The sequence below is a fragment of the Polypterus senegalus genome, chromosome 2 (assembly GCF_016835505.1).
Source record: "Polypterus senegalus isolate Bchr_013 chromosome 2, ASM1683550v1, whole genome shotgun sequence".
NCBI classification, from domain to species: Eukaryota; Metazoa; Chordata; class Cladistia; order Polypteriformes; family Polypteridae; genus Polypterus; species Polypterus senegalus.
In genome coordinates this window covers 284,301,366-284,315,488 of record NC_053155.1, presented here as the reverse complement: position 1 = coordinate 284,315,488, position 14,123 = coordinate 284,301,366, and the positions used below count along the sequence as shown (strand labels likewise).

Genomic DNA, 14,123 nt, shown 5'->3' with positions numbered 1-14,123 from the left:
TTTTACTATTTGAAAACATAAAACAACCTTTTCAATTTACCTTCACTTTATTTATAATGATTTTGTATATGAAGTGGTTATCCTTTTGTTTATACATTAGAATTGCTGACATTACACAAGTAATATATAATTTAACAGTTGTATTTATATTACTGCAAGCATCTAACATTATTTCTAAAGAACAGTCAACAGATTGACATATTCACCGGTTAGATATCCGATTTTTAATACACTTCGTGAAAATATTCCGGATTTCTTTGGTGTTAAGACCATAAATTATTGGGTTAGCAACCGGAGGCAAAACAACCATTAAAGTTCCCATTGCTTTAATTGCATTTGGTGAGACATTTGGAAACCTTAAGGCTATAATTGAAAATAATGCTGTTATTTCAAAAAGAAAATACACACTTAAATGAGTAGAACACGTGTGGATTGCCTTACTTTTGCTGTTATTTTCTGTTTTGAATAAGCACATAATTAATATTTTAGTATATGTAAATGCAATTGCAGAAAACGATACCGTGCTTAAAAAATATGTGACAAATAAACCGTACATGTTGTTCACAGTTGTGTCAACACAAGATAATAAATATAAAGATCCATTGAAGCAATACGCGTGAACTATAAGTGATCTACAACGTGGAAGTCTTAAAGTAAGAAAAAAGAGAATAAAAAGCAAAACAAACGCTACTCCCCAGGCGAGCAAACAAAGCTTAACTGTCGTCTTGGTAGTCATAATGGCGTGGTATCGCAAAGGGTTACAAATCGCAAAGTATCTGTCTACAGCCATAACGGTTAGTATAAGCTGAGTAGCACTTCCGTATGAGTGAATGCAAAAAGCCTGAATGACACAAGCATAAATTGAAATTTGTTTAACTTCTGTCATAACCCCATACATCAACCTGGGCATTAGAGCAGTGCTTCCAATTAGGTCGCATATTATCATATTGGAAAGCAACGTGTACATCGGTTTATGTAAATGTCGATGAAAAACAATTGCAAATAAGAGTGTTAAATTCCCGGCAAGAATCACAGCATATACAGCAAGAGATAAAATGAAAACAGGGACTCGAAGTTCAGGGAGAATGCTGAAACCTTCCAAAATTAACATTGACGAGTTTTCTGATGATTCAGTCATTTTGGAGTTGAACAGCAGTATTTGCTCTGAAACACAAAAAATATATATATATCATAGACATGAATTTAAAACTGTATTTAAAAAAATATAAACTACTGTAAACAAATGCAATTTTAAAAGTATGCCGAGTGCAACTTTAAGAAAATTGTATAAACGTTTAGATATAATTACATAACAGGTTGCATTCATGTTTTGTCTCGTGTTCAGTGTCTAAATCGAGAAAAGTATAGGGATCATTTTATTCTCTAGAGTTAGCAGCTAATACTGTCCTGGCGTGCGTTTCCCAAAAACAATTTTAGCGATTAACGTGCGTCCTTATATCACTGAAAAAAGAATAACCTCCATTGAACTTAAAATAATTAAGGTAATGATTCACACTTAATATTTTCAATCTGAACCAATATAATTCTTTTTTTTTTTATTGAACCCACAAATGTTAAGTTGAGGCAAATCATTTAGAGTGATTGGGTGCAATTCACTGGTTTTATACTGAAGTACGTCTATTTTTGAATTTGTTCTTCTTTTTTGGTAGTTGGAAAGCCAGCACGCTGGAAAGTTCAACCAGAAGAAAATACAAACAGCCCCTCAAACAGGGCACACGAACAACCTAAAATATTAGGTTAACTGAAATAGGATTTTTATGTTTATTCCCTCCGCCATAACTTGCTTTGGTACAAACAATTTTTTTTTATTTCGATGTAGATCTGAAACCAAATATTTCAAGCTACAACACTAAATGACTAATCTTAAATTGCTTGAAAGAGAAAATTTACGTTGAATGAACAACATCAATGTTATACTTTTTTCAGTGTACGATGTATACTTAAAGTAGGAGTCTTTTACGTACGTTTCCTAAAACCAACCTTAAGAGCCAGTTTAAAGTACAGTACTGCTTAGTTAATCCAGCGCTACAAAAAAGCATGCAGCACAAGTCGATTGAATATAGTCGAATAGCGATATTTTCATTTAGGTGATTCTTTAACCCTTGTTAAATGGAAAATAAAAGTTGTGAAAGTACTATGAAGTACACATAATACTATCATTTCAAAATTATAAGCCTTTTCTATTAGATAAGATTATAGTGTCATGGTTTGCTAAGTCACACAATAAACATTTTTTTGGGTGCTCCTATTTCCCTGCACAATCCAACATAACCTAACCTAACATGTAGGTTAGGTCAATTGGTGTTTATAAATAGGCGATGGACTAGTGTTCTGTGCAGGTGTTATTCTAACTTTGCGACCGATGTTTGCTGGTGTATGCTCAAGTTTCACCATGATTCTGTCCTGATTAGATGGGTTAAGAAGATGGGTGGATGGATGGATAGATGAATGAATGGATGGGTGGATGAATATAATATAAAGAATGGAATAAGCCTGCACATCACAATATATTTTACTTTTGGAGACATAGCCACCACTTGGACAGCCTGGTGGAAATGTGTAAATTATTAAGGCATCGTTTAAAGAAAAAAATACATTTTTATAATGTATTAGAAATTCCCACACTCCTTCGGACAGTGCACCGTGAGTTTATTTTACAAACATATACATACGGAACAACTGAAGTGCAATGCACACATACACACATTACTTACGTTGACAGCAACAGTGCATACCATTTATTCCAATACGGGTTTGCTGGTGTGCTGTACTGTATTGTCTTGCTCTTTTGTCGCCGCCTGAAGGTTATTTACTAACATTAACCAGCAAGCAGAAATTGGATACCCGCTAACAAGTAGCTGTCTACCAACAAACTGCTTCTTCCTTTTTCACACTGTCGTATTGGCTCATATGATTACATCGTGGGTTCTCCGGGGCTACTTTGCCACAATATTCGTAAAATATCTTTGCTAACTGCAAAATAACCTGCATGTTCAATGATGAGAAAACCATAGGTAACAAGGCTCCGAGATGCTGGCTGTAGGAATGAGAATCAGTTACATCCCACTGGTTTAATTTTAATAACGTGTGAATGCTGGGTTCGTTAAAGTGTTGGAAGACACAACATGGATTCAACGGATGTTTCTCTGGGTCGGCTTTCTTCACTGCAGCCATACTCTCTCCATCCAAACGTATCAACTCTCAGTTCCTGCACTTCCTTTTTTTCTTTCTTCCCGTTTCACCACACAGCCACTTATTACACCTTAAAAGTCTCCTTGAGAGTAAAGGTAACTGCCACCCATTGTTCAAAATTTAAAGAACATGGAAATATCGTCAGCTTTTGAATTTGTAAGTATTAACAGTATAATTTACTTAAATTAACATGTTATCTACAAAATGGAATGCATTTCATAATGAAAATCAAATAATCTCAACATGAAATTTAGCATTCCGAAAATTCAGAGAACTGTCGTAATTTGATTTGTACTTATTTTGTGTGGTAATCACTACCCATTCTGTGAGTGCAAAAGGGAAAAGGTTTCATTAGTAAGCAGCAGTTAAAGTCTAGGTCTGGGAACACATATATTATAACGTGCTACTTTAGTTATGATGGGATTTGAGGAACTAAATTAACGATCGATGGAGTTTCTTAGCGTTACATTGCTTTCGGGAAACGCACGCCTGTACTAGTTATCGTGCAATTCAACTGTTAAAGTAAGTTTCTTTAACTGAATTCGAACCTAGCTAGTCTTTCATTTGATTCCAAAACATACAAGCTATCGAATTAAGCCTAACTTAAATAAATGTATAATCTGTTTCTGAAGTGTGTTGACAACACATCCTTCAAATAACTGTCTTAATGGTTGAGTTCATTATAAAATCTTGCCAAACTCTTAAATGATACAGTATAATATATTTGCTGATGTCCTTTTCTGTCTATATGTCCACGTATAGTTTTATGTCTGAAAACGAAATAAAACGAAATAATTACCTTTTTGAAAATCAATTTAGCATCTGTTTCTATTTAAACGAGGTTATACTTGAAATGAAATACATAAATCTGGACGAGTATAAACGTGCTGTTATTTTCGCTCATAAGCTATTGTGCAACCGAATCCAACCGCCCTCTCTTTATGTTCTGTTAGACTCCACCTCCAAAAACAACTCCGCTTACACACTTCTCGTATTTTCCAGGAATTATTTCGCATTACCTTTAGTAACAGAGTGTTATACCGTGTTAGCCGCTATGGATGCAATGAGAAGTTAAGCAAAATGACACCTGGCTCAGACTACAATTTGCCTGAGAAGGGGCCTGAACTGCCATGAAAGTTTGCATATTGTAATCTGCTCAGTTAGTCAATTAAAGGTGCACGTTGCTTCACTTCTCATTGTTCTCATTACATTGTAAAAAAAAAAAATCATAATTTACCAGAAAGTGTTTACAAGCATGTTTAAAAGGATATAATTTGCCAGTTTCATACTACATTCAAAGAGTGGCAGACATCAACATATTCAAAGCCATAAGTAAACACATTCATACGTTTTGAAAACTATTATGTAGTTGGATATAAAAATCTCATATGAATCTCTATAACTGTTTTTTAAAAGTGACAAATATGAACTACATTATTTTTGTCATGTGTGTACTGTATGCATATTATCTCTTAAGCTATAAAAGCCTGTTTAAAAAAAAGTGGCTTTACAAGAAAGAAAGAAATTTTGATAATTCTTTACCAATGTTCTTACATTTTTGGGGGAAAGGCATTTCTAAAGTCTGGTCAGAAATAAAGTGAAAGGTGACTGAGTGTTTTACAAGATTGCATATATTGTAAAACCCAAATTAATTCTTTGTGAGGAACAAATTAAAAGCCAGTCTTTATTTCCACCTGCTAAAGGACAACCAGACTAAACACTAACAGATTTTGAAAGTGCATCAGTCAACAGGCTTCCAAAACCAAAATATACCTCTCACTTTAAATAAGTTGAATTACTGATTTCTGGAAAATAATGTGCCGTATTGTCATTATGGATTTCAGAATATCTATAAACTAGTATTAAGATTACATTTTTATTTTGACAACAAAAGTCATTGGGATGCAGAACTGAATTTTAAATAATTTTATCAAATTCTTCTTAGGTGAGAAAGATGGTTACCTTTTATGGGAGCTGGTGCCAATCTTGACCAATACTGGAATGTTCACCACAGCATGATGCATGGCTCTTGTTTTCTAGATCTCAGAGTATGCAGTGGTAGCAATAAAAATAATATACTACTAAAAAAATGAGTAGTACTTTTAATCAGAGCATAACATCAAGTCAATGAAACTTCTGGGCTATTGATCTGGTCAGTTAAGTAGCATAGGGGGTTGTTAATCAGTTTCAGCTGCTTTGGTGTTAATGAAGTTAACAACAAGTGCACTAGAGAGGCAACAATGAGATGACCCCCAAAACAGTAATAGTTTAACAGGTGGAGGCCACTGACATTTTTTCCTCCTCATCTTTTCTGACTGTTTTTTCACTAGTTTTGCATTTGGCTATGGTCAATGTCACTACTGGTAGCATGAGAGTGATACCTGGACCCTACAGAGGTTGCACAGTTATTTCAACTTGTCCAGGATGGCCAGAAGATTGCCAGAAGGTTTGCTGTGTCTCCCAGCACAGTCTCAAGAGCATGGAGGAGATTCCAGGAGACAGGCAGTTACTTCAGGAGAGCTGGAGAGGACTGTAGAAGGTCCTTAACCCATCAGCAGGACCGGTATCTGGTCCTTTGTACAAGGAGGAACAGGATGAGCACTGACAGAGCCCTACAAAATGACCTCCAGCAGACCACTGTTGTGAATGTTTCTGACCAAACAATCAGAAACAGACTTCATGAAGGTGGCTTGAGGGCCCGACGTCCTATAGCGGTCCCTGTGCTCTCTGCATGGCATAGTGGAGCTCTACTGGCATTTTCCATAGAATACCAGAATTGGCAGGTCCACCACTGGTGATCTGTTTTTTGACAGATAAGAGCAAGTTCACTCTGAGCACATGTGAAAGAGGTGAAAAGGTCTGGAGAAGCCATGGAGAACATTATGCTGCCTGTAACATCATTCAGCATGACCAGTTTGGTGGTGGGTCAGTGATGGTCTGAGGAGGCATATCCATGGAAGGACGCACAGACCTCTAAAGGCTAGACAATGGCAACTTGACTGCTATTAGGTATCGGGATGAAATCCTTGGACCCATTGTCAGACCCAATGCTGGAGCAGTGGGTCCTGGGTTTTTCCTGGTGCACAACAATTCCTGGCCTCATGTGGCAAGAGTATGCAGGCAATTCCTGGAGGATGAAGTAACTGATACTATTGACTGCCCCCCACACTGGCTTGACGTAACTCCAATAGAACACCTCTGGGACATTATGTTTCAGTCAATCCAGCACCACCAGGTTGCACCTCAGAGTGTCCTGGAGCTCAGTGATGCCCTGGTCCAGATCTGAGAGGAGATCCCCTGTGGTTGAAATTTAATATCTTATTAAAGATAGAAACGTCCTCTAACAGGACAATTCAGTAATTAGGAAGGAGAAAAGCTGTTCATTGTATCTTTTAATTACTCCTCAGCAAAATGCCTTGGAGGGAGCATTCTTCAAAAGCAGTCTGTTACGGCCTGGGCAGAATGATCAGAACGGTCAGAGAAACAAAGAACAGAGGTTCATTTTATAAACTGTTGAATTTACATACACTGTCAATCAATGCATACATTTTACTCTAGTTGGCTCATTGGTTTACACCCAAATGATTTATATAAAATAAAAGTCGATTATATTATTTTATGGTTCTTCTTATACATTTTAAGATGAGACACCACCCTTGAAATTTCTGTGCATATAACATCTCTCCTTTCTAGTTTATAGAACATCTGCTGATTTCTTAGTCACCTCTGTCATCCTTCAGCACATTTTGTATATAACATCAACCTTTCCTCTGGTACATTCTTTATTTACTGACCATCTCGATATTTTTCCAAAACCAATTCTTATATTTCATTGTACATTTTGTTGTTCACTTGACCTTTATTTGGTTTCCCTTATTTATTAACCCTTCATGCTATTTCTTTAAGATGAATGCTATGTTACCCTAAAATTATTCTTTCACACCCCAGGATGCCATCCTTCATTCTCATTAGGAGAATGCCCCGATGTTGTCAGGCATGCATACAAGCACATGGGGGCCATACAAACTACTGAGTATGATTTTGAGTTGCTGCAATGAAATTTCGGCAAAATTGACTATTCTGCCTCATCATTTTTCACTTTGATTGCATTGCTTTGCATTCCAGAGGCAGATGAAACTGGGTCATTGATAAAATGTTTTGCATATACCATTCAAAAAAACCCAACTCTTGCAGACTGTTATGATTTTCAATACATTTTAAGGAATTCTGAGGCTTTATACATTTTTTCTTGACAATTTGTTTTAAATTTTCTGGGATTTCAGACTTTGCTGATTTCAGTTTTACTTTAGTTTCTGTTGTTTTATTTTGATTTGGGATTTGCATTTATTTTTATGGCTTCTTTTTAAATTTACTACATCACCATTTAGTTCCTTTGTGGACACTACCATTTTGAGCTTCAGTTGGCTCACTGTTCCTTGAAGTTATGATACGTGACATCATTTATGTATAGTTTCAAAACCAGCAATGCTCGTGGTTCTCTATCAAAGATAGTAGATATTAAAGAGAATTAGTACCAGTAAATTTTCAATTTAAAAGAAGCATTAGAACTAAAATATTCTATTATTTTTGACTGTATGTTTAGCAAATATTTTGACTTTGACGGTTAGGACTCTTGCAGCATACAAGAACACAGGCTAAGATTTTTTGATCTGTCAGTATCCATTAGTCTGCTATACATTAAAGATTTCTGTTTAATCCTCATATTTAGAACATTTTCAAATCCCAAAGAACCAACTACATATGCAAAGAACATCTCCAGGAATAAAATGGTTCTTTGTCAAGCAATGGTTCTACGAGGAACCATACAACCCAGTCAAGTGCCATTTAGGAACCAATATTTTTAAGAGAGTATGATTGATCACAGACAATGCAACAAACACATTGTTTATTATCAATATCCTTATAAAATAACTCCTAAAAGAAATTAGAGTGAGGTATGAGTATGCATACTCATCCGGATTCTCCATCAAAAGTGATTGTACTAGTGATTAATGTACAGGGCCGCTGCTGGCCAAATGGGTGTCCTAAGCAGAAATTTACTTTTGTGCCCCCTCCCCCAAATATTACGGAAGTAAAAATAAAATTATAAAAAAAACACTTACTATAGGGGCCAAAATAGAACTTTATTCAAATAAAAGTAAATACATGAGGGCGCGCGTGTCATCACGTGTGCTTACCCTACTCTGCGTTCACCGTAAAATGCATAATATACGTTTATATTTTTGTTTATTTGTATATGTATATTATTAATATTAATTCATTATTATAATATATAAAAACGATTTTTTTTGAGCAGCTGGGATGGTGCCCCCCTGGGAGTTGGTGCCCTACGCAGACTGCGTACTCTGCATATAAGGAGCGGCGGTACTGTTAATGTAACAGAATATTTCTCAATAATGATTCAGTTTGTCTGCAATCTGAATTGTTTGCTTGATCTAAGTCAACTAAATACTAAATATATTTGTAATCAAATTCTGAAACATCTGTCTGAGTCTGCGTACACATGCAGTGTCTAGCATTGTTGAGAAGAGATAGAAGAGATTGGGAATGTTCTTATTTATGCCCTGAGACATCTGGAGCCTCATGTATACATGGTGTGTACGTACATAAATGTTGCATTCACCTGTTTCCATGCTCATATCACGATTTACAAAAACTACAGTAAAGTTGGAGTGAAACCATGCACATTCTCAAGCCAGCACCACCTCTTGCATTCACACATTTTTGCTCGATTTTGCAAATTGTCAGCACACAGCGTGAAAGCAGTGCTACTGCTCCTGTGTGATTTCCCTTACTTTTTTAGATTCACATCCATGATGCGGGCTATATCAATTATACTGAAATTAACCGCATATCTTTATTAATTTATGGCACCTGACTGTAATCAACCTGTAACAATATAATGATGCATGGAATGGCCAAGCTATTCCAAATACTACAGCTGTTGTTACTCTCAGTGCACCACTCAGAGTATTTTAACCAATTGTATATAAGTGTGGAATCACAGCTCTACAGCAGCCAATCAGGTGGATTGTATCAAGAGCACAGAGGATTATCAGGATATAGTTTCCAGCCCTGGAGGATATTTATAGCAGACGCTATGTAAGGAAAGCCACTAGCATCTGTATGGATTTCACTCAGTCACTTATTCCACTCCAATCTGACAAAAGCTTTGGAGCCTTTCCTGAACAGACCTTAAGGCTCAAAAACAGCTTCATCAGAGCTATAAACACAGTCAGTCCTCCAAGTGCTCCTGGTAGAACTGTTTGTACTTATAATTACAACTACCTCACTGTAAACTTGCACTACAGCTGTAATATAACACAACCTGAGCCACTTTATGAACCATGTGACCATGTGTACTATCTTCACAATATGTACATGTATATTGTACATATGCTTTCATACTGTATATTTTAATTGTTTTTATCACATTATTATTATTATTGTTGTTGTTTTATCATTTTATAGGAAAATACGTTTAGGGAGGATTTGCATAAACAAAACTCATTATACCATACAATCACAATAAAGGAATTCAATTAATTCCAATAGAAGAAAGTACATATTTATAGATGATGATGACTGGCTTCTGTCAATTTAGATTTCCAAGAGCGATCCTCTTGGAGCTCTGTGCTGTTAGAATACTAGGATGTAAATTTGATATCATTTTTATAATAAAATCCACTAAAGTATGCATATTACATTTTACAGATAAATCGTTAACTTCATGTAAATAATGTATACTGATAATAATTAAACATGTGGAGCATGGTGGCACAGCGGTAGCAATGAGCTGGCACCCTATCCAGAGATTGTGCCTGCCTCACTCTTGATGCTTGCTGGGACTGATGCGACCCTGGATGGATAGATGGATGGAGAGATGGATGGATTAATTAAACATGTATCACAATGATTTTTCAATGTTCCTTAAAGGTTTTGGAGAATCGGCGTTCGAAGCTTACAGCAGGTTTGACATTTATCACAGAGCTTGTGTTGTGGCAATTACGTGGAGAAAGAAAATGGAAGGACAGAAATTGGGGGTTGATACGTTTAACAGAGACAGTACTGCTGCAATAAATTATTTCATCTTGCAGGAGGCAGGAACAATCCCTGGATGGGGCACCAGCTTATTGCTACCACTGTGCCACCGTGTCCCCATGTTTAATACATACTTTAATGCATTTCATCATGAAAATTCTATCATAGTATTCTAAAATGTTCAGAGAGCTGTAATATCATGAGTGTAATGTATTCTGTGTGAGGATCAGTGCCTGTGTGCTTCTGTTGGCATTAGAGAAAGACTGTTTAAGAAGCACGTAGTAATTCACATAAATAGAACACATAGAATACAAAGCATTTAACATGCTACTTTAATTATGATGCGATTTGAGAAACCCTAGTAAATTAAACATCAGTTCTATGAAGAAGTTTTGGTTGCTCTACTTTAATGACAAAATTAAGTATGAGATTATAGTGGAAATTTCAAGAATAAACTTGGCATTTCAATCTTTTTTCCTTCACGGTGTCCCTACTTTTTTTTTTTTCTTTTCTCTGTACCCTTAAACTCTTTCTTCTGACACTCAGGCAGTGGGCTTCACGGTGACTTTGATACCTGTCTTTCTTTTTACTTTGGGCACTGTACAACTTTCTGAACTTGAACTTTCGAGTGTTTCCACCACTCTGTATCACTCAATCAATTTTCTTTTGCTATTAATACTACTGCTTAAGCCAACAAATAGTACTCTTTCCTTGCCTACTCTTCACATTCGCTGAAATTCTTATTTTTTTCTCGTGCTTTTGCCATTGCCTTTTTACAAAACACTGAACTCAAGGGGCTATTTATATTGAATTCCTAGTCGGGGTGGGGCGGCAGGCATGTGCACATACGTTACTTTTCATGCTGATCAGAATTTATGGGGCAGAAATGTGTGGAAGTTGACTTATGCAGTTTTGTGCATCTGAAATATTTTGTGTATACACACATTTCCACTTTTATCCATACACCATGTTTTAGTGTGAATTCTACGCATGGCATTATGCATGAGACCCATGATCTTTAGACACAGATAAAAAGACATACATTATTTGAAAGTGACACATTTCTTTTCTATGCACTGAACTCCAGCCATTCACATTCACAGTAATGCTTCATTGTATTAACATTCCAAATTTTGTAATTATTCGGATCTTACTAAAAGGACAAAAACTGTCAGCATGCAGCCTGATAACAGTCTTTTCATTAATGTTGGACACAGTAATTCTCATAGACTCAACTGTTGCTCTGAATCACTCAGAATCAGTCTCTGAAAAGTCTTTGCTTAACATCCTTATTGTTGAAATGGAGGCTAGATTTTCAAGAAGAAATGTGGATTCAAGGAAAAAGAATTTCATTTTTCCCAGAATCTCTCTAAATTGTTGAGTGCCCTTTTTTTAATCAAGTTACATGACTTCCTGACACAGCATAGAACAACATGAGTTTGCACGAAAGAAATAAAGAAAGAAAGAAAGAAAGAAAGATGTACTTTCTTGTAGTGTAACCAATGTCACTGAAGAAAATGCCCAGTGATGCTGATGTCTCTTCATCATGTACAGAAGTAATATGATGTATTCCCTCAGTTGCATTGACAATATGTCATTGAATTCATCACTGATGGTAATCAGCATCATGTGAGAGTTTCTTTGCTACACTCTTCAGGGTCCTCACTCCATGCCACAAGCAAGAAAAAGAGTTTCTTGATTTTACACATGAAAAACAGTCACAAAAATATAGACATGGACTGATTTATTTCAGAGTTTGCCAAAGGAAATGAAGCTTGACCTATTCATTTAAATATTGATGCAGGAATTTATTTATTTACCTTGAAGTCCTTTAAACATAGTCCTTTATGTTAAGTGTCAAGTTTTTTTGTCTTATATTCATTTGTCTAAGCAAAAAAATGGAATCCATCCATCCATCCATCCATCCATCCATCCATCCTCTTTCGCTTACCCGAGGTCGGGTCGCAGGGGCAGCAGCTTGAGCAGAGAGGCCCAGACTTCACGCTCCCTGGCCACTTCTTCTAGCTTTTCCAGGGGAACCCCGAGGTGTTCCCAGGCCAGCCGGGAGACATAGTCCCTCCAGCGTATCCTGGGTCTTCCCTGGGGCCTCCTCTCAGTTAGACGTGCCTGGAACACCTCGCCAGGAAGGCATCCAGGAGGCATCCTAATCAAATGCCCTAGCCACCTCATCTGACTCCTCTCGATGTGGAGGAGCAGCGGCTCTACTCTGAGCCCCTCCTGAATGACTGAGCTTCTCACCCTATCTTTAAGGGAAAGCCCAGACACCCTGCGGAGGAAACTCATTTCAGCCGCTTGTATTCGCAATCTCGTTCTTTTGGTCACTACCCATAGCTCATGCCCATAGGTGAGGGTAGGAGTGTAGATCGACTGGTAAATTGAGAGGTTTGCCTTACGGCTCAGCTCCTTTTTCACCACAACAGAACAATGCAGAGCCTGCATCACTGCGGAACCACAACGATCCTCCTGTCGATCTCAAGTTCCATTTTCCCTCACTCGTGAATAAAACCCCGAGAAACTCCTCCACTTGGGGCAGGATCTCGCTCCCAACCTTGAGAGGGCACTCCACCCTTTTCCGGCTGAGGACCATGGTCTCGGATTTGAAGGTGCTGAATCCCATCCCAGTCGCTTCACACTCAGCTGTGAACCAATTCAGAGAGACCTGAAGATCACGGCCTGATGAAGCAAACAGGACAACATCATCTGCAAAAAGTAGTGACCCAATCCTAAGTCCACCAAACCGGACCCCCTCACCCTGGCTGCGCCTAGAAATTCTGTCCATAAAAGTTATAAACAGAATTGGTGACAAAGGGCAGCCCTGGCAGAGTCCAACTCTCACTGGAAACGGGTTCGACTTACTGCGGCAATGCGGACCAAGCTCTGACACCGGTTGTACACAGATAGAAAAAAATTGAATTGTTGTTTTCAGTGTTAAATGTCTTTAGAGAAATGAAGCTGAAGGAAAATTCATTTTAATATTGCAGATTTACTTGTTTGAAAGTGTGGTGTAGTGGCTAAAGCTTTGGACATGAGGTTGTGGGTTCTAATCCCACTACTGACACCGTAGGACCCTGAGCAAGTCACTGGACCTTCCTTTGCTCCGATTGGAAAAAACAAAATTAATGTAGCTAATTGTATCATAGATGTTGTAAGTTGCCTTTGATAAAGGTGTCAGCCAAATAAGTAAATGAAAGTGGCCCAAATGATAGCTTTACCTTATATTGTATATCACAGCTCTATACGTAGCATTTCTAATTACATAGTTCCAAAAAAATGTTGTCAGTACTGCATGTGCTCTGAAACCTTAGTCTATATTTCTGTAAATTTCATACTTAAATTTCTACTTGATAATGATATATAGTTCTGTAATCAATTTCTCAACTTTACATCTCATGTTAACAGACAAATACAAGCTAATGCTTTAATTCATTCTGGCACTCTTAAACCTGAAACTATAGCACCCTCTCTTGGAGAAAAGTTGCTATACTGCAGATCAAAGACACAAATTCTGAAATTTGCATAAACACATACAGTATTTGCATATTCTATTTTGCTTGTAAAAATATAATGTTTTAACAGAATATTGTTGTAGAGGCACAAAGAACGGTTTTTAATTTGCTGTTGACTGATTTTTATGTTAAATATAGTTGTCTTTAAACATGATCTATTTTTACAATTTATCTACACTGCTGAAAATTTAAAATTACAAAGTGAGAGTTGTGGAGATTTGTGGAGATTTCCAAGGAGATGCTTGAATTAGTTGTTTACCAATCATATTGAGACAATATAACCTCTGCTGCATAAATGTGAACCTAAAAACAGGCAGGCCC

General features: G+C 37.0%; 1 protein-coding gene across 1 annotated transcript; it reads right to left on the bottom strand.

Moving 5' to 3' along the window:
* Nucleotides 1-202: 202 nt before the first annotated feature.
* On the bottom strand, nucleotides 203-1,138 carry LOC120524572 (olfactory receptor 52E4-like). The gene has a single exon (XM_039746404.1). The coding sequence runs from the start codon at nucleotides 1,136-1,138 to the stop codon at nucleotides 203-205; it is 936 nt and encodes a 311-aa protein (XP_039602338.1).
* Nucleotides 1,139-14,123: the final 12,985 nt, after the last annotated feature.

Coding starts and splice junctions, on each gene's coding strand:
- LOC120524572 (XM_039746404.1), bottom strand. CDS start 1,138: ATGACTGAATCATCAGAAAACTCGTCAATGTTAATTTTGGAAGGTTTC.